Source organism: Heloderma suspectum, chromosome 1, assembly GCF_057233095.1.
Source record: "Heloderma suspectum isolate Gila_16-S chromosome 1, 16-S_ref, whole genome shotgun sequence".
Lineage (NCBI taxonomy): Eukaryota > Metazoa > Chordata > Lepidosauria > Squamata > Helodermatidae > Heloderma > Heloderma suspectum.
The window spans coordinates 26,754,523-26,781,351 of NC_139458.1; the positions used below are offsets into that span (position 1 = coordinate 26,754,523).

At 45.4% G+C, this 26,829-nt stretch overlaps 3 protein-coding genes across 3 annotated transcripts in view; 2 read left to right on the forward strand and 1 right to left on the reverse strand.

The window, feature by feature from the left end:
- Positions 1 to 4,898, reverse strand: part of HHIPL1 (HHIP like 1) — a 40,228-nt gene extending 35,330 nt beyond the window's left edge. The window contains exon 1 of the mRNA XM_084839076.1: positions 3,482 to 4,898. Within this exon, the coding sequence (XP_084695202.1) occupies positions 3,482 to 3,751 (270 nt within the window). The 5' untranslated portion in view covers positions 3,752 to 4,898. The remainder of the gene's footprint in view (positions 1 to 3,481) is intronic.
- The window catches only part of LOC146357043 (cholesterol 24-hydroxylase-like), a 104,289-nt gene extending 92,170 nt beyond the window's left edge, over positions 1 to 12,119 (forward strand). The window contains exon 18 of the mRNA XM_084839168.1: positions 11,401 to 12,119. The gene's annotated coding sequence lies outside the window, so the exon portion shown is untranslated. The remainder of the gene's footprint in view (positions 1 to 11,400) is intronic.
- Positions 12,120 to 18,426: 6,307 nt separating this feature from the next.
- Positions 18,427 to 26,829, forward strand: part of CCDC85C (coiled-coil domain containing 85C) — a 264,264-nt gene continuing 255,861 nt past the window's right edge. Inside the window, exon 1 of the mRNA XM_084839276.1 lies at positions 18,427 to 18,732. The gene's annotated coding sequence lies outside the window, so the exon portion shown is untranslated. The remainder of the gene's footprint in view (positions 18,733 to 26,829) is intronic.

A 26,829-nucleotide genomic window follows, 5' to 3' on the forward strand; every position in this document is an offset into this window, starting at 1 on the left:
CCTCTTGTTGAGGGTGAAAGAGGAGAATGCAAAAGCTGGTTTGAAACTCAACATTAAAAAAACGAAGATCATGGCATCTGGCCCCATCACTTCCTGGCATATAGAAGGGGAAGAAATGGAAGCAGTGACAGATTTTATTTTCTTGGGCTCCAAGATCACCGCAGACGGTGACTGTAGCCATGAAATTAAAAGATGCTTGCTCCTTGGGAGGAAAGCTATGGCAAACCCAGACAGCATAGTAAGAAGCAGACACATCACCTTGCCGACAAAGGTCCGTCTAATCAAAGCTATGGTTTTCCCAGTAGTAATGTATGGCTGTGAGAGCTGGACTATAAGGAAGGCTGAGCGCCGAAGAATTGATGCTTTCGAACTGTGGTGCTGGAGAAGACTCTTACGAGTCCCCTGGACTGCAAGTAGGTCAAATCAGTCCATCCTAAAGGAAATCAACCCTGAGTGCTCATTGGAAGGACAGATACTGAAGCTGAAGCTCCAATATTTTGGCCACCTAATGCGAAGAGAAAACTCTCTGGAAAAGACCCTGATGCTGGGAAAGACTGAAGGCAAAAGGAGAAGGGGACGACAGAGGATGAGATGGCTAGATAGCATCACCGATGCAATGAATATGAACTTGAGCACACTCCGGGAGAGAGCGCAGGACAGGAAGGCCTGGCATGCTATGGTCCATGGGGTCACGAAGAGTCGGACACGACTGAACGACTGAACAACAACAACAACAATCAATGGCTACTAGTCGGGATGTTTAGCTGGAATCTTCAGATTGCTGGGAAGGAATGGCAGAGGACAGCCGCTGCCTTTATGCCCTGGTTGCGGCCTTCATAGAAGCATCTGTCTAGCCATTGCTAGAAACAGGATGTTGGTCTGCTCCAGCAGGGCTCCTCTTATGGTCTTCAGAAAGAACTACCAAGTTTAAAAACAGAGGATCCATGCATGTGGTGGATGAACAAGTATGGGAATACACTTAACCCAGAAGGTACAGCAAGGCAACAAAGGGTCCAAGCATACATGACAGTGCCATCTGCCTTGAGCCGGCTTTCTGCCCAGAAAGGTGGTATATAAATGTTGTTGTTGTTCAGTCGTTAAGTTGTGTCCGACTTTTTGTAACCCCATTGACCATAGCACAGATCATTCATTTTTAATTTATTACATTTCTATACTGCCCAACAGCCAAATCTCTCTGGGTGATTTACAGAAAATTAAAACCCTAAGAAACTATTAAATAATAATGTAATATAAAACTATTTGCATAAAAAGACATAAAACAATGTTATATTGGTGTATTACTAATACACCACCTAAGATTCAAAATGGAACCCAAGAGACATGTGACAACATGCCTGGTGACTCCTGGCATACACATCCATGCCCCAGGAGAGGTGACATTTGGTCTGAGTACAAACACATGGCAGCCATGCTATTCACTTACTCTAACATGACACATAAGAACATAAGAAGAGCCATGCTAGATCAGACCAAGGGTCCATCTAGTCCAGCATTCTGTTTACCCAGTGGCCAACCAGCTGCCTATGGAAAGCCACAAGCAGAACATGAGAGCAACAGCATCCTCCTGCCCATGTTCCCTAGCAACTGGTGTACATAGGCTTACTAACTCTGGTACTGGAGATAGCATAGAGCCATCAGGACTAGTAGCCATTGATAGTTTTATCCTCCCTGAATTTTTACTATCTCTTTTAAAGCCATCCAAATCAGTGGCCATCACTACATCTTGTGGTAGCGAATTCCATATTTAGCTATGCGCTATGTGAAGAAATATTTCTTTTTATCTGTCCTGAATCTCCCATCAGTCAGCTTCATGAGATGACTCTGAGTTCTAGTATTGTGAAAGAGGGAGAAAAATGTCTCCCTATCCACGTTCTCCACACCATGCATAACGTTGGAGACCTCTACCATATCTCCCCTTACCCTCTTTCTCCCAGCTGTTGTAACCTCCCCTCATAGGGGAGATGCTCCAGTCCCTTGATCATTTTAGTTGCCCTTTTCTGTACTTTTTCCAACTCTACAATATTCTTTTTTGTGTGTGGTAAAATGTACACAGAACTGTCCAGAGTATTCCAAGTATGGCTGCACCACAGATTTGTATATGGGCAGTATGATACTGGCCATTTTATTCTCAATCCCTTTTCTAATTATGCCTAACATGGCATTTGCCTTTTTCACAGCAGCCACACACTGGGTCGACATTTTCATCGAGATGTCCACCTCAACCCCATAATCTCTTTCTTAGTCAGTTACCGCCAGCTCAGATCCCCTCAGTGTATATGTCAAGTTGGGATTTTTTGCCACAACATTCATCAGTTTACATTTGCTTACACTGAACAACACTGGCCATTTTGATGCTCATTCTCCCAGTTTAGAGAGATCCTTTCGGAGCTCTTCGCAATCCTGACACATCCTGAATGAACTATGAAGCAGGAAAAAGGATACAGTAGGAAATTATGCAGACCACTGGTGGTGCCCAGCACCGTGTCTCCGCAAGGAAGCCAGGTGGGCCAAGGTACAACAATATGAGATGGCACCTTCCACTTGTCTGCACTTACATAATCATTTTCAAACACGCATTCCAGCCCTAGCAGTCCCTTGCACGGGAACAAAAGAAGCCATCTTAAACCAGGTCATACCTTTTGTCCACTTAGCCCAGTATGATCTGTTCTGATCAGCAGCAGCTTAGGCAAAGGTCCTTCCTATCATCTGCTAGTGAAACCTTTGGAGACAGAGCCCCCTAGAGAGCCCTTCCTAGTGGAGTCTGATGGCTTTGATTTCAGTGGGGCTGTGTATCCATTCTGGCTTCAAGTCAGAACCAGCCAGAACTCTAAAGGAGCTATCCAAAACCCTATCCCCAAAATAGGTTCAGCACCTTGGATAGCTCCTTTAGAGTTCTGGCTGGCTCTGACTAAAGCCAGAATGGATTCACAGCCCCACCGAAATCAGAGCCACCAGCTTCCACTGGCTCTTCCACATAGGGGCCCAGTCCAACAGTGAGCTTTGTTCCCTTTCCTCCTGTGTGGGGTGTGGACACAGGCAGCCCTGCTGCAGCAGCAGAGGCGGCACAAGGCAGCATAAAGGTGGCGGGGCAATGCCACCTATCCAACGTGGCAGGTAGCTCGGTAAAGGACAGCCAGTGTGGTGTAGTGGTTAGAGTGTTGGATTGGGAGCCCGGAGATCCGGGTTCTAGTCCCCACTCTGCCATGAAGCTCACTGGGTGACTTAGGGCCAGTCACTGACTCTCAGCCTAACCTACCTCACAGGGTCGTTGTAATGGAGCAGGAGAGCATCATGTAAGCCGCCCTGGGTTCCTTGCAAGAGGGAAAAGGGCGGGACAGAAATGTAATAATAAATAAATAAAATAGGTGACAAGGGTCGGCGTGTCTTTAGGGCTTGGAAACGTGGATTGATGGGAGAAGGCTGTGGGAAGCTACCACCAACCAGCCCAGCCCGGGCTCACCTGGCACAGGAGGTTCTGCAGGTGGCTGGCGCAGTCGGCGTAGGCGGCCCCGCCGAGCCGCCCGCTGACGCTGTAGTAGCGCCGGAGCAAGGCGGCGTCGCGCTCGGCGTCGCAGCAGCCGAAGTCGGAGTACTGCACGCAGAAGGTGAGCGGCCGCGGCGGCTTGAAGGGCGGCTTGAAGTCCAGGCACTGCGGGTGGCCCGACGCCAGCCCCAGCAAGAGCAGCGCGTCGAGCAGGGCCACGAGGGGCCAGGAGCGGCCCCGCGCCATGCTTTCCTGCCTCCCTTAGCGCTGCCGCGGCCCGGCGGGTGCAGGGAAGCGGTAGCTCCGGGGCGCCCCCGCGGGCATGACTCCCTCCGGCCCCGGACTCCGACTGCTCCGCGTAGCGCTCCGTTAGCCTCCCTGCCGCGCCCTTGATCCCGCGCAGCGCGCTGAGGCGCGGCGCCTTTGCGCCTCCCAGCGCCTTCGCCCGAGGGCCCCTCTGGCGGCGCGGGAGGCAGCTCCTCCAGCGAGGGGCGAAGCGAGCCGATGCGCCACTGGACGCGGTACCAGGACAACGCGCTTCTCCTCGCGCCCTCTCGGTAAAGTGCGGAGAGGAGGATTCAGGATCTCTGGCCCGACGATCGGCGAGCGAAGCCAGCTCTTCTCGCCGAACCCCCGGCCGCCCCTTTGCTTTCCGAAGCGCCTCGGTCAGACCCAGAAGGAGGGAAGGAACGTGGAGGAGGCACCGCCTTCCCCCAGCTCAGGGCGTGTAAGCAGTCGCTGGAGCAGCGCCCGCCGAGCTTGCCTGCGCGCCAGGGAAGGAGGCACGTGCTAAGGCAGCCGCCGGCTCTCCTGGAGGAACAGGCGGCGGGGCGAGCTGGCCGGCCTCCGCGCTCGAATGAAGCGCAGGGTGCGGGTAGAGGCGGCACCAGGCGGGGGGAGTAAAAGGGACAGGTGTTCTCCCCAATCTATTTTCCTAATGTGGGATGAAGCACGCCCCACACACCCTGAAATGCACTTGACCTCAGGCCTAAAAGTTCGGGGGGGGGGCGGTTTTCCTCTGGTTTGCAGGCATTTTAAAGACAAAATTGTAAACTCTTAAAAAATTGTAAAAAAAAAAAAAATGGGCAGAGAAAATGTTCGGGGGCAGACTCCCCCTAGCCCAGCCCTGGCTACAGGCCTGCCCCTTCTGTGAGACACACACGGTTACTGTTTTTTCCTGGTGTTTCCACTGTGCACAGTCCAGGAGAATTGCTAGGTTTGGGCCCTGCGGTCCCAGCCCAGACCTATTCCCCAGATTGGCTGTTGATGCCAATGGGAGATATCTTTCTTAGCTTAATTGCCATCCAAAGGGCAATTTTCAAGGGAAATTGCAGCTGGGGCAGGGAGAGTTAACCCCCCTCTCCCCACATGCTGGAACACCCGCCAAAAAAGAATTCCCCCCCCCCCGTAATTAGGGTTAGAAAATATTTTTGTGTGTGTGTCGATGGGAGCTTTTCTAATAAGCTTAATTGTATGAGTTGGGGGCAGTTTCTTCCAAGAGGGAAAGAGAAGTTTTGGGGGGAGGGGACACAGTGAGAGATTGCAAATTAGTTGTCATGGAAGAGGAACTATTTATTTAAGTATTTATTTAAAAACATTTGTATCCCACCCTATGCCATTAAGATCTCAGGGCAGCATACAGATAAAATCAATTTAAACATTATAAAACAATAAATAATGTAAACACCTAAAACATATTAAACCATTAAACAGGCTAATACCAGTTAAAATCTAAAACAATTAAAACAGTGTGCTACTTTAGGGAATGCATTTAGCCCTCAAAGGCTTTGGTAAAAAGCCATGTTTTTACTTGGTGCCGGAATGAAACCAATGTCTGCGCCAATGAGGCCTCCAAGGGAGGGTATTCCACAATCGGGGTCACAGCAGAGAAGGCCCTACTACTGAACTACTGATTTGGAATGATCTGGGGTGGGGAACAAATTAAATGACTATTTTATCTGATGAGATTTGGATGAGAAATTAATTCGCTGGTTTTGCTTTCTGGGAAATTTAATTAAATCTTGGTAATTATTTCTAAATGTGCATATATAGATTACAAATAGCATTTCTTTATTTATTTATTACATTCCTATATCGCCCAGTAGTCAAAACACTCTGGGTGTTCACAACAATTAAAACTATAAAATGCAACATGATAAAATACAATTAAAAAGTTTAAAACTACAGTATAAATTTAAGAATAGCAGCAATGCAAAGATGTAAAATAGAGTAACAGATTTAAAAACAACAGCAACTGAAAGCATATGCAAATTTTATGCAGCCTTGTGTTCTATGGGCCTGGGCCCCAAATCTTTTAAGTGCCCCACCATGCTCTTGGCACAGCCCCTGTTGCTCAGCCCTACAAGTCCACAGATCATCCCAGGAACTTGGGAAAGAGTAATAGAGCAAAGAATGCCTCTGAAAGTAAAATATATAGCATGCATATCTTGAGAGGGCCCTGGGTATAGACTGTCATTCTATGCCCAGGGCCCTCTCAAGGTATGAATGCCTATATATTTTACCTCACTTCTCTCACAAGAGATTCAAAGTGGCTTCCCATAACTAATGCAAATAAAATGTATCTGCTGCAAATGTGCTGAAAATTCTTCAGGATCTGCTGCTGCTGCTGACCGAATTTGGGGGGGGGGGGGCTTTGCTTTATCTTTTTCATGTTTCTTCCTTCAGTGACGTTGTTGTCTGCTTCAGCGATGCTGCTGTTGGAGTCCTTTCAGAAAGACACCTGTAGACACCAAAGAACAGACTTACTCTGTGGTTAAGGTGGATGTTCTGCAGGATTATGAGTGCTTTGAAGCTTTGGAGGGTGAATAGCACCAGGCTCATGTCCTTTCATTCATTCACCGGGCCCCTGACAATTGGAATTGCAACATTTGTTCCTGGTTCTCAGTGGCAGTAGTGGATAATAGAAGCACTTGGATGACAGTAAAAGTTCCCTTTCTAGACCTTGTAGGGCCAAACAAGTCAATACCAGAAATGCACGACTGCATTTCATGTCTTGTTTTTAAAACAAGAAATAGGCGCACAAGGGGGGGGGGGTGAATCGGAACTGTACTGGGAAGAGGGGTTTAAACTTTCCCTTCCATGCTTGCTGTAGCCCCAATGAAAATCCCCGCAAGCTGCTATTTGCTCTGGGATGGAAGCTGCCATTGGCACTAGATTGGCTCCCACTATTTATTTACTTATTTCTAGCATTTTTGTCCTGCCCTTCAGCCAAAAGCCTTACAAAGATAAGAAGTAAAACAGTCCCTGCTCAAAGGCTTACAATCTAAAAGACACAACACAAAAGGAAAGGGAATTGCAAGGGAGGAGGAAAAAAGCAAATTAAGGCACTACATTCTTAGTTGCAAAGTTTAGTAGGTCACGGAGGCCTGAGTTTCCAGCAACCTGGTTTTTAGAACTTAAACCTGGCATAGAGAGTTTAAAATACATTTTTTAAAAGGTAAAGATCATATTAGGCATGCCAAAGCAGCCTAAGTAAAAAGACTGCTTTCAGAACCAAAGTTTGGTTCTGTGGGCCCAGTTTGAGCCAGAGTAAATTTCAGGAAGTGGTAGTTAGTTAGCAGAGTCATTTCGACCTTGAAAAAGAGAGAAGTATACTGAAATAGCTTGTGGTTCTTGCTCCTTTTGGACAGCTGGCAACTGCAGGGTACAGCAATAGGATGCCAGGGGAGATATTTGGGGACTTTCCAAAGAAATAAACAAGACATCGGCAGTGACACTAGTACAGATGGGTGGCATTCAGTTTTAAAGTAAGGAGCTTAGAGGGAGCTGGGCCAGCTTATGATAACCAATTAGCAAGTTTAAAACATAATAATGTCCAATTATGGCAATAGGCATAATAGGTGGTGTAGGACTACGCGTATAAAAGTGGTTTTTGCTTTATGAATGAGGCCCTGCCTTCTATCCAGACTCTAAGAGAACTTCTTCTCTGTTAAGAGGGGCCTCAGGGAAAAAGAAAGTGCCTCTTCCTCAGGAAGATTTTATGTAGGGATGTCAGAGAAATCCACAATGGATTCAAATGAGTTTGGATTTCTATGAATCCAACCTGCGGATTCCCCGGTGGACCGAATTTGGGGGCGGGGTCGTCATGCGGACTTGCAGACCAGTTTTTCACTTTGGGGGTATTTGCACTAATTCACATTACCGCAAGTGTGCACTTACGCAAATACGCTGATCTGCTTCTTTTCGTTGGTAAACCACCCAGAGAGCTTTGGTTAATGGGTGGTATAGAAATGTAATAAATAATAGTGTTAATGCCCATTAGCGCTAATCTGCATTAACTAATCTGCATTAACTAATGCAGATTTGCACAGGTGCACATTAGCACAAGTAGAGTGAAATTCTGGAAAAAGAAATCCAGTTCTATCAATTAGTGGACAAAGGAATGAAAGATGACTAACAATCCATGAAGCACAGATGGAACAGATTTAACAAAACCATACGTCTCTAATCTTATGTAAGTATAACTCTTTTATTTCTATTCCAGTATGAAAGGGGTGTATGTATGTTAATTTGTTTAATAAAATAATTCTTATTTCAAATAATAGTTTGTATGATTCTTGGCTTCCTTGTACCATGAGACAAGCCACATCTCTCTGAACCCAAGGAAGATAGAAAGTACGTCCCTGTCACTAGTAGACAGGGAGCCTGATTAATTAGATTTAGAGAGCAATCCTACTGCTACTAGACAGTGTCTAGAGGGTCACAGGATTTTTTGATTCCTAGAAACCGCACTCTCCACCCCCTCCCCTGCCGCCTCATAGAGGGCGCGGTTCCCGCTGGTCTCCATGCTCGGAAACAGAGCACGGAGAGGGTGAAAAGGGGGCATTCCCAGCGGCGGGAAGGGAGGAGACCACGGAAGCCTCATTATGTGCAGCCTCCCCACCCCCACTCCTGCTCTGACATGCCCCAGGTAGTCAGCAAAAATTGCACGTCTAGCTGAAAACGCAGGGTGGCTGGAGCACAGAGGAGAGGATTCCCTCTGTGCTATGCCCACCCTACATTGGGTAGGCATCAGCCCCTGAGTTCGGCGGTTGACGGCTATCTCCGTAGGATTGTGCCCTCATTGTCCTGTGGAATTTGCTCCCACAAGATGTGGTGATGGCCACCAATCTGGATAGCTTTAAAAGGGGATTAGACAAGTTTGACAGAGAAGTCTATCAATGGCTACTAGGCTTGAGGGCTATGTGCTACCTCCAGTATCTGAGGCAGTATGCCTATGTGCACCAGTTGCTGTGGAACGTGGGCAGGAGGGTGCTGTTGCAGTCGTGTCCTACTTGTGGTTTCTTGGTTGACAGCTGTTTGGCTACTGTGTGAACAGAATGCTGGACTAGATGGACCCTTGGTCTGATCCAAGATGGCTCTTCTTATGTTCTTATCCTTAAATTTCCCCCTTGCACTGAGTTAAACGGATCAGACTACCAATACTCCTAGAACTATAAAGTATCCATATTAACTATAACGTTTTAGCAATGGCACAAGAGGGCAATTATGCTTCTCATCTAAGGATGTTGGAGAAATCCACATTGTAATCAAATGAGTTCAGATTTCTATGAATCTGACCTATGGATTCTGCAGCAGACTAGCTTTTCACCAGTCACATGGATTCTGTGGACTGGTTTTGTTTTTTGTTTTTTACTTTCCAGAATTTTATGCAAATTTAATTGATGAAAAATAATAAAATAAAAAACATTGGCTGAAAATGCACATTTCCCCCATAGGCTAAAGCATGAAAATGAGCATGGGGGGGGGGGGGGGGATGTGCACATTGAAGTGCAAATTTGCATAAATTCAGAAACTGGAAAAAACCTGATGCTGTCAATGAGCAGACGACGGAACGAAAGGTAGCTGACAATCCACAAAACATAGACGGAAAGGATTTTACAAAAATCTGTACATCCCTATTCTCATCCTCTGCAGCCAACGTCCAAGTAGTACCTGCAAAGAGACAGTGGCCCTGGCGGCAATTCAGGAGTTTCCAAATGTTATCAAAACAATAATAGCTATCCTCTGATCACATGCAGGACAAGCTGCAGTTGGCAGTCTCCAGCATTGAGGCCTTACAATGGACTGTCAAGAATGAAGGCCTGCTTTCTGCCCTGAGAATAGGCCAGGCTGTCACGTCCAAATCAACCACCTGGACTTAAGTGTTATCTAACCGTTTCTCAGCTCTGCAGCTCAAGGCCAGGCTCAGTCTGTGTTAACTGGGAAAGTGCCCTCACCCTGTGCCCGGCTTGCCTGACTGCGGGAGTGGGGGGGCTGTTGCGGGGGGGGGGAGATCGAGACATGGGCGAAAGCCATTGGCCTTCGCAGTCAGTGACACTTGGGGCGGGGGCTAACCGGCTGCTATATAAGCCGTGCCGCTCCCCCTTCTCCTTCATTCCTGCCTTTCGAGCGCCCTCCCTCCCGCCCAGCATACAGTGTGGGCTGTACCGGTCACCCTATTGGGGGCCAAGTAGGAATTCTGGCTCTTAGCCATATTGGCCTGGCTTCCGTTTTTTTGCCTACTCCACACTGCACGTGGGTTACAGAGTAATGCGTGTATACGGGTAGCATCCTATTTGCACTCTCATCTAGTCTCATAACTATGTTGGCGGCTCCGGGTGGGCATTCCACTGGGGAAGGGGACAGGTGAGCATTCATAGGCACCGTTTCAGGTGACTGGTAAGGCCCAAGGCTTTCAGCTCTGGGTTTTGTGGCCCCAGTCGGGAGATACGGCTTACCTCTGAGGCCGACCCTCCTCACCCACTCGGGTTCCGTGGCTCGAGGAGGGTGTGTGACAGGGGAAGGTCTCCCAGCCCATAATTGGGTATGTCAGATGGGGGCGATGGTGGACACCTCGCCCCAGACAACGAATGTCTCATTCGATACCTGTTGTGATTGGCTTGTTTGCTGCGTGCCAGCCAGTGCTTCCTTCGCAGATTGTAGTATCTCAATAAATGCGGCCCTGTTTTATCCCAAATCTATTTGTGCTATCTCGTCATTTCTCCCCCCTTATCCACCCGCGAGAGATAACAGCTGGGTTTGGTGGGAAGATCCTGCCCCTTCTGAGGTGAGGGTGGTGTGTCCTAGGGCTGAGCTTTGACTGGCTATTTGAATTCTGCCTTGAGTTGCTAGGGCTGGGCCTTAAATAGGGGGGCTGAGGAAGAGACAGGCTGTCTTTTGCCCTGATGGTTTGGGGGTATGTTCAGTCTGGAGACTATCCTGGAAGGCCCATACTTTGGTATGTATAGAATAGACTAGCTAGCTTTATTGTTTTGCTCTTGGGGGTGCATATAAAGGCTCTCAGCATTCTTGAGTATTTCTTGCACTTGTAACCTTGCTTGTAATTTCCTGTACAACCTAACACCTCTCCCCTTCCCTTCCCTTCCTTCCCTATTGTTCCTTTCCTTAACAAACTTTTCCCAACTTTTAGTTGGTATGTGAGTCTGCATAACTTCAGTGCTAATTTCAGTGCCTGTTGGTCAGGGTGGGAGGCTACTAAGCTATTGTGGGGATTTGTGGCCAGGTTTGGCCTGTCCTGCCTTGCAGGGTTGTTGGGTCTAGGCCCAGCAGTCCTTCACATGGATCAATCGTTTTAGGCCTTGTTGTTGTAACCAGTAGATGTGGTACACTTGTGTCTAGATAAGGGGTGCTGAACCTCAGGCCTGGAGGCCAAATCCAGCCAGCCTGGGTGCCACATCTGGCCAGCCTGGGGTTCTCCATTTGGCCATGCCCCCGTTCCCTCAACAACCAAGTGTTTGGTGGTTTCCTGGCTTTGGTGCCATATTTCCACATCCTAAAAGGTTGAAAAGCTTTTCTTAAGGCTTAGTTACTGGCAGCTAGAGCTTTAAACTAAAATATCCTGGTATTTTTGACCCTGCCCCTTTTGCCTTCAGCCCTGCCCATCACTGGAATGTGGTCCCCCAAGAACTTCTCTGAAATGGAATTTGGCCCTCAGCTGAAAGAAGGTCAGTCCTGGTTTAGACAGAACCACTTCAGACTGCAGGTGGGAGATCACATGTTATTTCAAGAGGCCTTCCCTGAGTGAGCAGCCACGGTTTATTAAGTTCAGAATCTGCTCTTTTCAAATTTTTTAATTATAGGGTTTTATTCTTTTATCTTGTTCACTGCTCCGAAATGATGTGGAGCAGCATATAAACATTGTAAATAAATAAATAAAATCGCATGATTTTTTTTCTTTAAAAAATTTCCGCACACATAAAAGTAGCATATGATGTAGAAGGTTTGACATTTTGTTTTCTGTGTGCAGGATTGTTGTCGTTTTACTTCTGGTTTCCTCATCTTAAGCTTGTGGTAGTCATGATCCATTCCTACTGTCACATCTAGATTTGTACAAAATAAACCCACTGCAAACTACAGGGAACATGTTGTATTCTTTCATGGGAATGTTCTGTTCTGCTTACATAACAGAAGTCGTGTTTCAGTTCTGGTAATATAACTGTTCTTACTGTGATTCTATGCAGCACTTTGTAAATTATTATTTTTACATTGTTCACTTCCCCATTTGTTATCATCATTTATTTTAAAAAGTTATATCCTGCGTTCTTTCTTAAAAAAAAAAAAAAGAGAGAGAGAGAGGGAGAGAGAGAAGAACTCAAGGTGGCTAATGAAAACAAGAAATAATGCCATTTAAGAACAATGCACAGTATCCAATGGAGGCAATCCAAAACAAGCAGATGCGCTTATTTCTGGAACAGGGCTGGTCAGAGGAGCTTGCATAAGGGAATCCCACCATTACAGAAATGAGCATTTCAGCTTGTTTCGGGGCTTGTCCCCAGAAGTGCTAAATCTCAGTTGAACAAGTGGTGGGTGCCCCTTGAGCAATGGAATTGCTCACAGAACAGAAGCAGCGATGGGCCCCGCTCACACACAGGCCTCATTGGATGCTGCCCAATGCATCATACCCCCATTTCTATCAAAATCATTCTTAAAAACCTATATTTAACATAATAAACCAACAAACACTGACAATACTTGAGTACAGCAATAAAAAGGAAACAATTATTTAAAAACCTTCCAAAAGATAAGCTAAACGCCTTAAAAAAAAAAAGTCTAGTTTTTACCAGCCACTGAAAACAGAAAGTGTCCAGGCTGGACAGATCAGGAGACACAGCTTTTCCACAGGGATGGTGCCACTATAGAAAAAGCCCTACCCCGGTAGCCCACTCACAGTATTTTGTAGGGGTGGGGTGGGAATTCGAGGAAGCGCTTCAGATGATGTCCAGAACATGCAGGGAGGAACATTTTTGTAATTATTATTTTTAGTTGTAAATTTCAACAAAACAAAATCATGAAAAGAAAAGGGTAAAAAATATAACAATATAGAATCATAGAGTTGGAAGGGGCCTGCAAGACCACATGATTTGAATATATCAGTTTCAATTCATGCTTATGAAGTGTGTGTGTGTGTGTGTGTGTATAAATAAATACAGCTTCCTAAAAAAAATTATACAAAGGCAGACCAAATATCCATATATGTATCTATTCATGAGTGGAACCTATATACAGGGTTGAAAGTGTTGTTAGGTCCTTAAACCATTGCGTTATAGGAGCTGAGTGTTTATCCTTCCAATGTTGTAACATCAGTCTTTTAGCTCTCAAAAGGGCAGAGAATCCATTTGTGCTGACTGTGTGTTAACTTCCAGGAAGTGGGTAGATAATTTTAAAGAACATGTACATCAGTAAATATTAAAGAGTGTTCCAATACAGAGTTTATCCATTTAATAACCTCCTCCCCAAAAGAGGCAACTATTGGGTATTGACAAAACATATGATTAAAAGAAGTGTTAGCTGTATTACACCTCCAGCAATTAGCTGATTTAGACAAACCTTATTAAAGAGACGTTGTAGGGTCCAATAGATACGGAACAAGAGTTTTTACTGAATAAGATGTAACCTGAGATCCATAGATAACTTCATTTGCAGACACTAAGGTGGCAATCCATTGATTAGGCAAAATGGGATAGTCTAGTTCTCCATTGCATTCCTGCTTTAGACCCTGTGTATCATATTTATTTGACAATAAGTATTTATAAACATGGGTTATGGGTCCATATAACTGGACCCTCAATAAGTGCTTCCAATAGCAAAGGAGACTTTGAAGCTCTAAAAGTGGCAGGGCCAAACCGAGATTCTAACAAATGCTGCAATTGCAAATAATGCCATTCAGCCATAGCAGGCAAATTGTATTTGGAGAATGACAGAAACTCATCAGCACCCTAATTGATCCAAGGTAAACATCAGCTTATCCATCCAAGTCCAGCACAAAAACATTTTCTTACCAATTTTTAAATCTGAATTTCCTCATAGAGTCAATTTAGCATGAGAAAATGGATCAAAACGGAATTGACATGACATTATACACCACATGACTCTAACAGCCATAACTGTGGGAGGAACCCTATCCATTTTAATGTGCCTAGAATCTAATGCTATCCATTTGGAGAAGGTTCCAGACAGGAAGATTCCAAAACTGACCAAGGTGGAAAGTCTTAAGTGGAAAAGACCAAAATTTGGTAGGGGTCAACAAATAGTCCCAATGATATGAAGCAAGATCCAGAAAGCTGAACCCAGCTTCTTTAATTGGAAGTTGCATCCTTTTCAAGGATATTTGTGGTGATGAGGAACCCACCCCAAATTTACAAAACAGAGCAATGAATTTTTGAAAATATGTGCCTGGTATAAATAGAGGAATCCCATGTATAATATAAACAATCCAAGGTATAATATTCATCTGAAGTGTATTTACCTTACCCCACAAACTCAGCTTTAAAGACGCTCATCTATACCCTGTGAGTTCTCATTAATCAACATATTCAAATTTAGCTTGATCATTTGAGATATGTCTCTGGGAATAAGTATTCTGAAATAAGTAATACGATTTGGGCACCATCAAAATTGCCAATTGGCTAATACACTATGAGATATGTTATCTCCAATTGGTATGACCAGTTAATTGAATAGCCAGACAAATCACCAAAAGTATTGATCAACTGCATCTAAGCTGAAAGAGATGACTGGAGTTTTGAAATAAAGAAAGTTCATCAGCATAAAGAATAATTTTACATTCTAAACAATCATGCACAAAGCCATGAATACTAAATACTGCTATTCTGTCTAATAGCACACGCCAGGGATTCCAAACATAAATCAAATATCAATGGAGAAAGTGGACATTCCTGTCTGATATCTCTCCCAAGTAGAAAGAAAGCCAAGAAAAGACCCTGGGACATAACCCTAGCTCTTGGGGTTGAATACAATTTTGACCCATTTCAAAAATTCTACAGGAAAGCCAATGTGTCAAAAATAAATTTCCAGTGAATTTTGTCAAAGTCCTTCTTAGCCTCCAAAGACACAATAGCAGCCTGGTCTGGTCTATCAGTAATTAAAGCTATCAAATCAGGGAGGAATGCGAGGAAGAAAGCAGTCTAGGTATCCAGGGGTGCTTCCAGGTTAGGCAGTGACCATTGGGAAAGAAGGAGTCGGCAATAGCAACCAGAATGGAATTCTACTTCTGACTAAATGTGCAGAGCATAATCTTGTCATCATTACCAACTCACTTTTTCGTCAGAAAAATAAATGTAAAACATCATGGAAGCACCCTCGGTCGAAGCACTGGCATCTTCTAGATCATGTAATTGTCCGTGCTAGAGATCGCTGCGATGTACTCCTCACTAGAGCCATGATGAGTGCTGACAGCTGCTGGACAGACCACCGATTAATTCGTTCCACGATGGCCATTAAGATTGTCCCTCAATGTAGGCTCCAAGGAAGAAAACCAAGGCGTAAAATGAACACCCAAGCCCTTCAAGACCCTATTAAGCGAGCCTGCTTTCAAACAACCCTCAAGGAACACCTACCTATGGAAACCCCTGAAAATGTCAAGGAACACTTGAATAAACTGAAGACTTCCATTATCGCAGCCTGCGAACAAACTGTCCGATACCAAACTAAGAAACATCAGGTCTGGTTTGATGAGAATGATAGGGAGATTGAACATATTATTGATAAGAAAAGGAAAGCTTTCCAAATATGGTAAAAAGACATCAACTGTGCTGCTAAGGAAAAAATCTACGCCAGTGCAAAGGCTGAGGTCCAAAGAAGAACTAGAGAACTTAAGAACACCTGGCGGATAAAGAAAGCTCAAGAAATCCAGCATTTTGCAGATCCCCATGACTCACGGGGCTTTTTTAATGCCACAAAGGCCATCTACGGACCAACAAACCATGGTACAAACCCCTTACGCTCAATAGATGGTGCCGAACTTCTAACGGACCAAGAGTCTATTGCACTGCGTTGGAAAGAGCATTACCACAACCTCCTTAACTGTAACTCTATTGTGGCTGATGAGGTTTTCTCGCAAATCCCACAAAAACAAACCAGAGATGAGCTTGCAGTATCCCCTAGTTTAGAGGAAGTCAGTAAAGCCATTAACCAAATGAAAAATAATAAAGCTAGTGAACCCGATGTGATCCCTGTTGAAGTCTTTAAAGAAGGTGGGCCTGAAGCTACACAACAACTTCACAAGCTCATCAAAAAAATCTGGATGAGGGAGGAGATCCCAGCAGACTTCAGGGATGCCATAATTATCACTATCTTTAAAAAGGGTGATAGAAGAGATTGTGGAAACTATCGAGGCATTTCCCTTCTAGGTACGGCAGGCAAAATCCTGGCAAGGATCCTCGCAAACCGCCTTCTACCTATCTCAGAAGACATCCTCCCTGAATCCCAAAATGGCTTCCACCCTTCCAGGGGGACAGTGGATATGATCTTCACTGCACGACAGTTCCAAGAAAAATGCAGGGAGCAAAACCAACCCCTGTAAATGGTGTTTATTGATCTGACTAAGGCCTTCGACACTGTAAATCGTACTGTTCTCTGGACCATCCTTCTGAAAACTGGATGCCCTAATAAATTTGTGAACATCTTGCGGCTCCTCCATGATGACATGATGGCAACAATCTTGGATAACAATGGCTCTCAAAGTGATCCATTCAAAATGGGATCAGGCGTTAAATAGGGATGCGTCATTGCTCCAGCCTTATTCGCTGTCTTCATCACTATGATTCTATACCTTGTTGAAGGGAAACTTCCCACTGGTGTAGAAATCATACATTGAACAGATGGAAAACTTTTTAATCTCAGCAGGCTGAAAGCAAAAAGTAAGGTAATTACATCCTCTGTCATAGAACTTCAATATGGTGATGATAACGTAATCTGCGCACATTCAGAGGAAAATCTCCAAACTATCCTAAACATCTTCGCAGAAGCATATGAAAAGCTCGGCCTCTTGCTTAACATCAAAAAAACCAAAGTGCTTTACCAGCCAGCACAAACCAATCCCTCTGTAGCACCATCAATCCAGTTTAACGGTGTGATGCTGGAAAATGTCGATCACTTTTCTTATCTTGGCAGCCATCTCTCCACAAAAGCCGACATCGATGCTGAAATTCAGCATCGCCTAAGCTCTGTGATTGTAGCATTCTCCCGAATGAAGTGTAGAGTGTTCGAGGATCGGGACATACGCAGGAAGACCAAAATGCTTGTTTACAAAGCCATTGCACTACCGACCTTGCTGTACGCCTGTGAAACATGGACCATCTATAAACGCCCCTCCCACCTTCTCGAAAAATTCCACCAACGCTGCCTCCGAAAAATTCTGCAAATTACTTGGGAAGACAGACGGACTAATGTGAGCGTACTGGAAGAAGCAAAGACCACCAGCGTTGAAACAATGATTCTCCAACATCAACTTCGCTGGATCGGCCATGTTGTTCGAATGCCTGATTATCGTCTTCCAAAACAGTTACTCTATTCCCAACTTATGAATGCAAAATGGAATATTGATGGACAGCAAAAGAGATTTAAAGATGTTCTTAAAGCTAATCTAAAAAAATGTAACATAAGCATTGAGAACTGAGAAGCTCTAACTCATGACCATTCCAGCTGGAGGTCAGCCTATATTACAGGTGCTATGGACTTTGAAGAAGCATGAGTACAGAGCGAAAGGGAGAAACGAGCTCAGCGGAAGGTATGTCAAGCAAACCCTCACCCTGACTGCCTTCCACCTGGAAACCTATGTCCTCACTGTGGGAGGCTGTGTAGATCCAGAATCGGCCTTTACAGCCACCTGCAGACCCACTGCTAGAGATTAATGTGTTGATTGACCTATCTTCTATGAATCTATCTAATCCTTTTAAAGAGTTATCTATATAGATTCTATCTTTGGAAGACAATCTTACTTGGTCACGAGTGATTGCCATCATGATGAGAAGCTGTTTTGGGATGGATGAGGGTAAACAAGTTGAAAACTAATCCAGACAAGATGGAGGTACTGTGGGTTGGGAAACCAACGATGTTGGATGGAGGTTTACAACTGGTCTTAGATGGGGTTGCACTCCCCCTAAAAGACCAAGTACGCAGCCTGGGAGTCCTCCTAGACTTGGAGCTAGGGATGTCAGAGAATTCCGCTATGGATCTCGGTGAGGCCGAATGCCAGTGCATTCAGCCCCCCCGAAATCTGTTGCGGAACGGCCTGCCTCCCTGCCCCCCCCGTGGATCCCCCCCGGGACGAGATTTACCTGGGGCGGATGTTCCGGGCTCTGGCGGCTGGTCTTCCGACCGGCTGCCGCCGCCATTTGCAGTCTGGCATTTGGGTTTTTTTTTTTTTTTTACAGAGACGTGATAGGCTACGTAAAGACTTACATAGCCTATCATATCCCAGTAAAAAAAACAAATGCGTATGCAAATGGCGGCGGCTATGGCCGCCGCCATGTGCATTCCTTATTTTTCGTCATCTTAGTCTACGTAAATATTTATGTAGACTATTACGGCAAAAATAAAGGGGAACGCAAATAGCGTAGTGGGCGCTATTTGCGTCCCTTTTTGATTCGCCGTTTTAGCCTACGTAAATATTTATGTAGGCTAAAACAGCAAAAAATAAGGAACGCAAATGGCAGCGGCCGTAGCCGCCGCCATTTGTGTACGCTGTTTTTTTGTGTGTGTTTTTTACCCAGCAGCCACCGCAGCCAGAAATCCGGCTGCGGATGGCCCTGGCCTGGCTGGCTGCTCCGCAGCGCTGCCGCGGAGCACAGCCGGCTATCGAGGATTCCGGGGGGGAGAACTGGATCGCCTCCCCCCCCGTTGAGGATTCCAGGGGGAGGGACGGAATGCCTCCCCCCCACACCATGAACAGAATCCGCAGAAAGGTAAGTGACTTTACTTACTTTACCTACTTGGAGCTAACTGGGGAAGCCCAGCCAGGTGGCTGCAGTGTCCAGGAGTGCTTTTTACCAGTTTAGGCTGTTTTGCCAGCTGTGGCCCTATCTGGAGAGGACGGACCTTGGCTCAGTTATCCACGCACTAGTGACATCCAGGCTGGACTACTGTAATGCGCTGTACATGGGGCTTCCTTTGAAGACAGTTCAGAAACTTCAGCTTATGCAGAATGTGGCCGCATGAGTATTGGTGGGGGCAAGGCAATTAGATCACATAACGCTGCACTGGTTACCAGTGTGTTTCTGAGCTCCATTCAAAGTGCTATCGTTGACCTTTAAAGCCCTTAAATGGTTTGGGACAAAGTTACTAGAATGACAGCCTTCACCCATATCAGCCTGCCCACGCTTTAAGATCAGAAAGAGAGGCCCTTCTCATTTATCCACCCGTGAGAGCAGTCAGGTGGGTGATCACACCTGAGAGGGCCTTCTCTGAAGTGGCCCCACACCTTTGGAATAAGTTGCCATTGGAGGTCCTCCACACTCCGTCATTGCAGGCTTTTAAGAAAGCCTTATAAACATACAGTCAGGGCCAGAAATATTGGAACAACTATAACTGTTTTGGCAGTTGGCCAGCCAAACCACATTGAAGTTGAAAGGAAACACACCCAGATGGGAGTGAAGTCAGGACTTTCAGCTGAAATTCAAGGGGTTTGACAAAAGTGGGGCACTAACCATTCAGGAAGTACAGCCAGTGGCATACACACGCACCCACACGCTCATAAGTAATGGAACAAATGTCTGACAAGCAGCTGCATGGCCAGTGTGGCCTGTTTCCTGGGTACCCCATGACCAATCAAGCAGATAAAAGGCCTGGAGGTGGTTCTGAATGTTACATTTGCATTTGGTAGCTGTTCACCGGAACTCCCAACATGAGGTCCAAAGAGGTGTCCATGCGAGTGAAGGAGGCCATCATTAGGCTGAGGAAACAAAATAAACCCATCAGAGAGAGAGCAAAAACAGTGGGTTGAGGAGGAAAAAGGGGAATAGCTACACAGTGTTTTAGTACTTCTAGGAGCTGTGCATCTGGAAGCATCTCATGCCCCAATCCATTTAGGGTTTTAAAGGTTAATTTATACCCAATATGAATATAATAATCTTAAAATGTATACAAAGTATAGATATATGGGGAAAACCATGTTTTTCTCTCTCTTAAGGTTCACAGCTGCATTGCATCTGGACCAAAAGTCTCCAGTTAACTTTTGCTCCAGGCCACTGAAACCTCTCAGTAGCTCTGGCATTCAAGGCCAAAGCTGCTTTCCCTGCCATCCAGACAGACAGTTGCAAGTCAGACCTTCCTTCTGTATATTTCTCATTGGTTTTCTTACAGAAAAAAACCCTTTATTATAAAAAATTTGTGGAGGCTTTACATTAAGAACCACAGTCACATAGAACAAAGCCTGCTGTAACACGTGCTGCCATTATTGCTCCTTTGTGTAAAGAGCCATGGGTAGTAGTCTTAGCTACCTTTCAATCGTTGAAAAATAGAAAGTATGCCTAATAAAAACAAGCCAAAATCTGCACAGAAGCTTCCGTGAAGTATTTCATGACAGATGGAGAGTCGTACTGCAATTGCACATATGGCCAAACTGAAAACAAAGAAAAGCCATTGCAGCACTTGGGTTCAATGTGCACTCTGTGGCTTTACAAGGTGCTGTAATGGTTTGTGAAAAGGATGACATTACCATAGCAAATAAATATACAAGCCATTTGATAAATGGATTTGGAATTAAGTTGATTTAGTCACGTTGGTAGGAGATAAACTAAGGGTGCAATCCTATTGAGATAGTTGTCTGTTTCCGACGTTGGAGGCTGACAAGTATCCAATGCAAGGCGATCCTTGCCTCTGTGCTCCGGCAGCCCTCCGTTCTTGGCAGACAGCTGATTTTGCCTGTCTAGCTGTGACTTCGGGAAGGGCAGAGAAGGAGGCTGTGCTGTGTAACACGGCTTCCGCAGTCTCAACCCTGTCCCCTTTTCCCTATCTCTGTGCTCCGTTTCCAAGCATGGAGACATAGCCAATGTGGAGAGAACTGCGCCAGCTATGAGGGGGAGGGGATGGGATGGGATGGGGAGCGTGGTGTCTGGGAACCAAAGTCGGAGCCCTGGCTCCAACCTTAGTTCCCCCAAACCAAAAAATCTTGTGGCCCTCCAGATAGTGTCTAGAGGCCATAGGAATGCTCCCTAAATTGGCTTAAACCACGGTTATCCAAGATAAACTTTTTCAGAAGTGTAGCTGTGTTAGTTTCACTTTGTGGCTTTACTAAAGTAGCTTTCTATGTGGAAATTCTGCTCATTATATAAAAACAGGAAATGCAGAAGCATGAGTGATTGTAATTCTGTACAGCTCTCCTCAGAAGTAAAACTCATTGTGTTCAATGGGGCTGACTCCCAGGTATATGGGTATAGGATTGCAGCCGGAGTCACTCTTCTGCTTTCCACATGTGGTAGAAAGTGGGAGACTTCAGAATGAACCTTGTGTGAAAGCCAGTTCTTACATTACAGCATGGTTGCACTCCACTGTGGTTCCATTTCACAGTGCTCTAAACACTTTTTAAAATGCATTTTTAACTTGTAAACAAAAGCAAAAGAATGAAAGAATTACAAAGAACACATATCAGCTATTCATTGTTGTAAGTCAGAAGTGGATTTGTCCCTCCAGTGCTGTACAACAATTCTCTTGGCGACTCTCCATGCATGAAGAATCCATAACTCTTGATACAACAATAAATTCCATAGGCTAGGGATATAGCCGAAGAGAGCATATGCATATTTAACAAGTGGTGATCTTTGTAAAGTCATGTTAGCATTCCTGTGAATTTCAAACCAGAGTCTGCAGCCCCAGGGAACTGTCAGTGGGGGCTGCGTGTTCTTTCTCACAGGGAGGGGTGGAGCGAGCTCCCTGCAGCTCTTCCCTCTCTGGCTGATGTATAGGACCAGGCTGGTTTCCCCCTTGTGCTGTTCTTCCTGGGAGGCAGGAGGTGCAGCCTCCCTGTGGACCTTGGTTCTCTGGCTGATGGATGAGGCCAGAGTCTGCACACCCAGAGAACTACCAAACTTCCTTTGCAATCAGCAACTGGAGAGGAATACTGTTGTCAACCGTTTACCCAGTTCAGGAAAAAAAGCAATGCACTTCAAGGAAACTAGTGCTTCAGCTATGATTTAGCTCAGATGGAGAGTTTATATAGGAGTTGGAGCCTTCACCCCTTCCTGGCTGTCACCCAACCCCAGATCTAGGCAGGTGCTTACAGGACCTTTCCCCTCAAGTACTGCTAGCTGGGCACTTTGCTGGCAGTACTAAAGCTGCTCCTGCCTAGCTCACAATCTGCTGCTCCTGTGGACCTGGAGTTGTTGGGAGAGAGGATCCAAGAGCTGGCCAGGAACTCGGGCAACCAATGTGGAGATCTCCAGTCTTGCAGCTGGAATGTCTGGATCCAAAATCTCCTCAGGGTCAGTGGTTGTGCAGGGGTTTACTTGGGGGAGTGTCTTCCATTAAGGAGACCCCAGGTTCCAGATCTGGGCAAGGATGAACCCTGACATGTTTAAGGGCACACTCTCACTTGACACAAAGCAATGATGGGGCTCAGCAGACCTGGACACTGCCCTGTTTGGAGTGAGTATGAAGCCAGAATCCTCTGCAACACGCAGGGGTTCCATGGCAGATGTTCAGGGTTCTTCAGTAGAAAAGTCAATGTAAGAAGACTTCCTTGAAAGCAGGAAGATTTTAAAAACACAGCTGTAGGAGAGCGTACAACAAAAAGAACACAAAAATACTCATTAGCCAATCTGATCTGATGTAATGAATCCTTGGTCCTAAATCATGGCTGTCAGATTGTGAGGGTAAGCAAAACCCACCCACCCTGGGTGCTTCCACACTGCCAGCACCTAGTACTATCCGACCGTTGCTCTTCTGCTGTAAGGGCACAATCCTATGCATGTTTAGTCTGGAAAAAAAGCCCTACAACTCCCAGCATGCCCCAGCCATATATGACTGGCTGGACCCAGCTTGGAGCTGTAGGACTTTTTTCTACCTAAGCATGCATAGAATTGCATCCTAAGTTACATATACAATTGCAACTCACTTTTCTACACTTCAGAAAGGGTAGCACATTTGTTTCCATATGCTCCATCCACACTAGTATGTGTGACATGACTGTATTTATTCATTCACTTATTACATTTATTTCCCACCTTTCTTCCATCATGGAATTCAAGGTGGCAATAGGTGGTCACCCCTCCAAGCACTGACCAGATCCAAACTTGCTTAGCTTCAGCAAGGTGGCTGCCTCATGTGCCTTCAGACTATGCCCTGGGACTGTGTTGGTAGGGAAAGGACCATTCACCTGAACACAGCATTTTTAAAGCCAGATTTTAAAATTAAATTTTCTAAAGTGCTGTTTAATTTAAGCACTATTGCGGAATTACTTCAGTAACTTTTAAAAAGTGTTTTAAGGTAAATTATAAGATGGGTGGTAGTGGGATAGAACAAGTTGATAAAATGGTACCAACTGGAAATCTGAAAATTGAGTGGTGTTTTTAAATCATTTTAATTTGCACTAAAATGTATTTTTATTTAAGCACTATTGCACAAATATTTCAATTAAAAATATAGACAAAAAGGTGCTCTAGCTAAATTAAAAACCTGATTTTAAAAAAAACAACACCACACACATGCAGATAAGATGGTGCCACTGCAGAGGTAATAGTGAAGGGGTACCAAAGTAGATGCACAGGGATAGAATCAACCACCCAGTATATCACTGTACACATCAAAACCACCCATTTTAAAAAGATGTAAGATTAGCGCTAAGGTGATCTATACCTGTGGAGATTTAAAAAGTCAGGTTTTTGCAGACTAAGAAGAAATGGAAGAATCACAGGGAAAACAACAGAGAACAATAAGTGAATGACAACCTCTATGTTCAACATCTAGGATCCTACTCCGAGTGCCTCCTCCAAGGGAAGCTCGGAAGGTGGCAACAAGGGAAAGGGCCTTCTCAGTGGTGGCCCCCCATCTCAGTGGTGGCCCCCAGGTGGTTCCAGGTGGTCCGTGGCCTGGTCGGTCCAGTTGCTCAGGAACCACTGGAGGATTCTACAGCCTCCTGTGAGGCTTTGGCAAGGCACTTTGCAGATAAAATTGATCAGATTAGGAGTGTTATTCCGTGCGCCGTGGATACAGTTAGCAAGCGAGAGGCGGCCTGTGGCAAACCGGTTTTGTGGGATCGGTTTCAGCTTCTTCCTTCGGATGAAGTGGACAAGGTGCTTTCATCTGTTAGGCTGACCACCTGCTTACTCGATCCCTGCCCATCTTGGCTCATTATGAGCTGCAGAGAGAGCCTGGGTGAGGGGATCAGGGTGGTGGTGTATGCCTCCCTTGAGGAGGGAGTGATGCCATCAGCTCTCAAGGAGGCAGTGATAAGACTGCTTTTTAAAAAGCCCTCCTTGGATCCCCAAGTTTTGAACAACTTTCGCCCAGTTTTGAATCTGCCATTTTGGGGCAATGTGATTGAGCAGGTGGTGGCGATGCAGTTGAAGGCACACTTGGAAGAAGCTGATTATCTAGATCCATTTCAATCGGGCTTCAGGCCTGGGCATGGGACAGAAACGGCCTTGGTTGCCTTGGTGGATGATATGAAGAGGGCTTTGGATAGGGGCAAATGCTCCTTCCTTGTTCTTGAACTCTCAGCAGCTTTTGATACCATTGACCACGGTATCCTCCTGGACCGCCTGGAAGGGTTGGGCATTGGAGACACCATATTATGGTGGTTCTGGTCCTTCCTCTCCAGCAGGTACCAGAGGGTAGCACTGGGAGAGGAGGTTTCGGACCTGTGGCCACTCACTTGTAGGGTGCCACAGGGTTCCATCCTCTCCCCGATGCTATTTAATATCTATGTGAAGCTGCTGGGGGCTATCATCAGGAGGTTTGGGGTGCGGTGTCATCAATATGCAGATGACACACAGCTCTACCTCTCGTTTAAATCTTCTCCAAGGTTGGCTGTAGAATCCCTGTCCAAATGTCTGGAGACGGTGAGTGGCTGGATGGGGAGGATTAAGCTGAAGCTGAACCCTGACAAAACCAAGGTTTGGTGGGAGACAAGAGGAGGTTGGGGGATGTTGACCTGGTGTTGAATGGGGTATGGTTACCCTTGAAAGACCAGGTCCGCAGCCTGTGGGTGATTTTAGACTCCCAGCTGTCCATGGAGGCTCAGGTGTCAGCTGTGAGCTGGACAGCGCTGTACCAACTCCATCTGATACGACGGCTGTGCCCCTACCTTCTTGACCATCTGCTCCCATTGGTAGTACATGCCCTGGTCTCCTCTCGTCTAGACTACTGTAATGCGCTCTACGTGGTGTTACCCTTGAAGACAGTTTGGAAGCTGCAGCTGGTACAGAACACAGCAGCTCGCCTGATTAAAGGCAGCCGCCGGCATAATCAAATCACTCCGCTGCTGAAGGAGTTGCACTGGTTACCAGTTATTTTCCGGGCCAAATTCAAGGTGTTGGTTTTGACCTTTAAAACCCTATATGGTACCGGCCCAGCCTATCTTAAGCAGTGCCTCCAGCAACACCAGACTGGCCGCTTAACAAGATCAGCCTCGGATGGTCTCCCATCAGCCAGGACAGCTAGGCTGGTGAGAACGAGGGAGAGGGCCTTCTCTGTGGTGGCCCCCACTCTGTGGAACTCCCTCCCTAGGGAACGCTGCCATGTCCCCTCTTTAATGATTGTCCGCCACACATTAAAAACATGGTTGTTCAGGCAGGCATTTGGGGTGGGTTAGGTTATTTTTAGAAATATGATGTTTTAAAGTAGAATTTTATTGTATTAAAATTGTATTGCTGTACATTGCCCAGAGTGGCCGGGTAACCGGCCAGATGGGAGATTAAGAAATTCAGTCAATCAATCCATCTGTGGAACGAGCTTCCCGATGAGGTCCACCTGGCACCAACATTGTTATCTTTTTGGCACCAGGTTAAGACTTATCTCTTTTCCCAGGCATTTGGCAGCACATGATGAGTTTTAACTGGTCCTGGATGTGTCTTTAGTTATGACTGACTGTTCAAAGTTGTTTTTAGTTATATGTTGTTTGTGTATATTGTCTGTGTGCTTTTATGTAAATGGATTTTAAACTTTTTATATTGTATTTAATGTTTTAATTTCTCTAAACCACCCAAACAGCTTCAGCTATGGCTTGGTATAGAAATGTAATAAATAAATAAATAAATAATGTAGATGCCCCATAGAAAGTATAAAAACTAGATGTACCTGTGTAAAAAGTAGAGATGCCCCATAAAAAGCAACGATGCATGGCTGTTCCAGAATAACCTCCTAGTGTGGAAGCACTCTGAGCCTTCTTAGATTATCCTGAAGGTTACTAACAAATACATCTCGCCTCTGCATACAGACATGGGAATAAAGCCAATAACTGCAAGAAAAGTACCATCTGTATCAGCCCGGACATTAAACAGATTGCATCTTTGTCACAGCATCTGTGTGAGCACACTGAAGCAGAGCCAAATGGAATCCTTCACAGTTTTTTTGGAATGCTTTCTTGTAGCTTAGCTGTGCTGAGCAGCTACAAAGAATTGCACTATGAATCATTCATTAGAGTGGATTTGGACCCCCCCCCCATGCTTTATTGGGCATTCAGAGCTGTTTTCAAAGCAGTGTTCTGTGCATATATTGTGCCAAGAATTTTGCTTTCCTGGAAGTTCTTGAAACTGGTTTAAAGTTTCAGAGACACTGACAGCTAAAATAAACATCCAACTGCTGACATAGACTAATCCATATGTTTATGTCATCATTAAGCTACACTGAATTAAGGTTTTGGTTTTTGGAAATGCTTGTTTAGAAAGATGTTGACTAAGAATCATGGCCCTGAAGTTTCATTAATACTTATCTCCTGGCAGTGGCTAGGGGAAACTGAGCTATCTAGAAATCTCCCTGTTTGTTTTGGATTTATTAGCACCATTCTTCAGAGATTATTTATATCGCAGCCTTAGAACCATGGGTCTTAGTGGGAACTGTATGTGGGG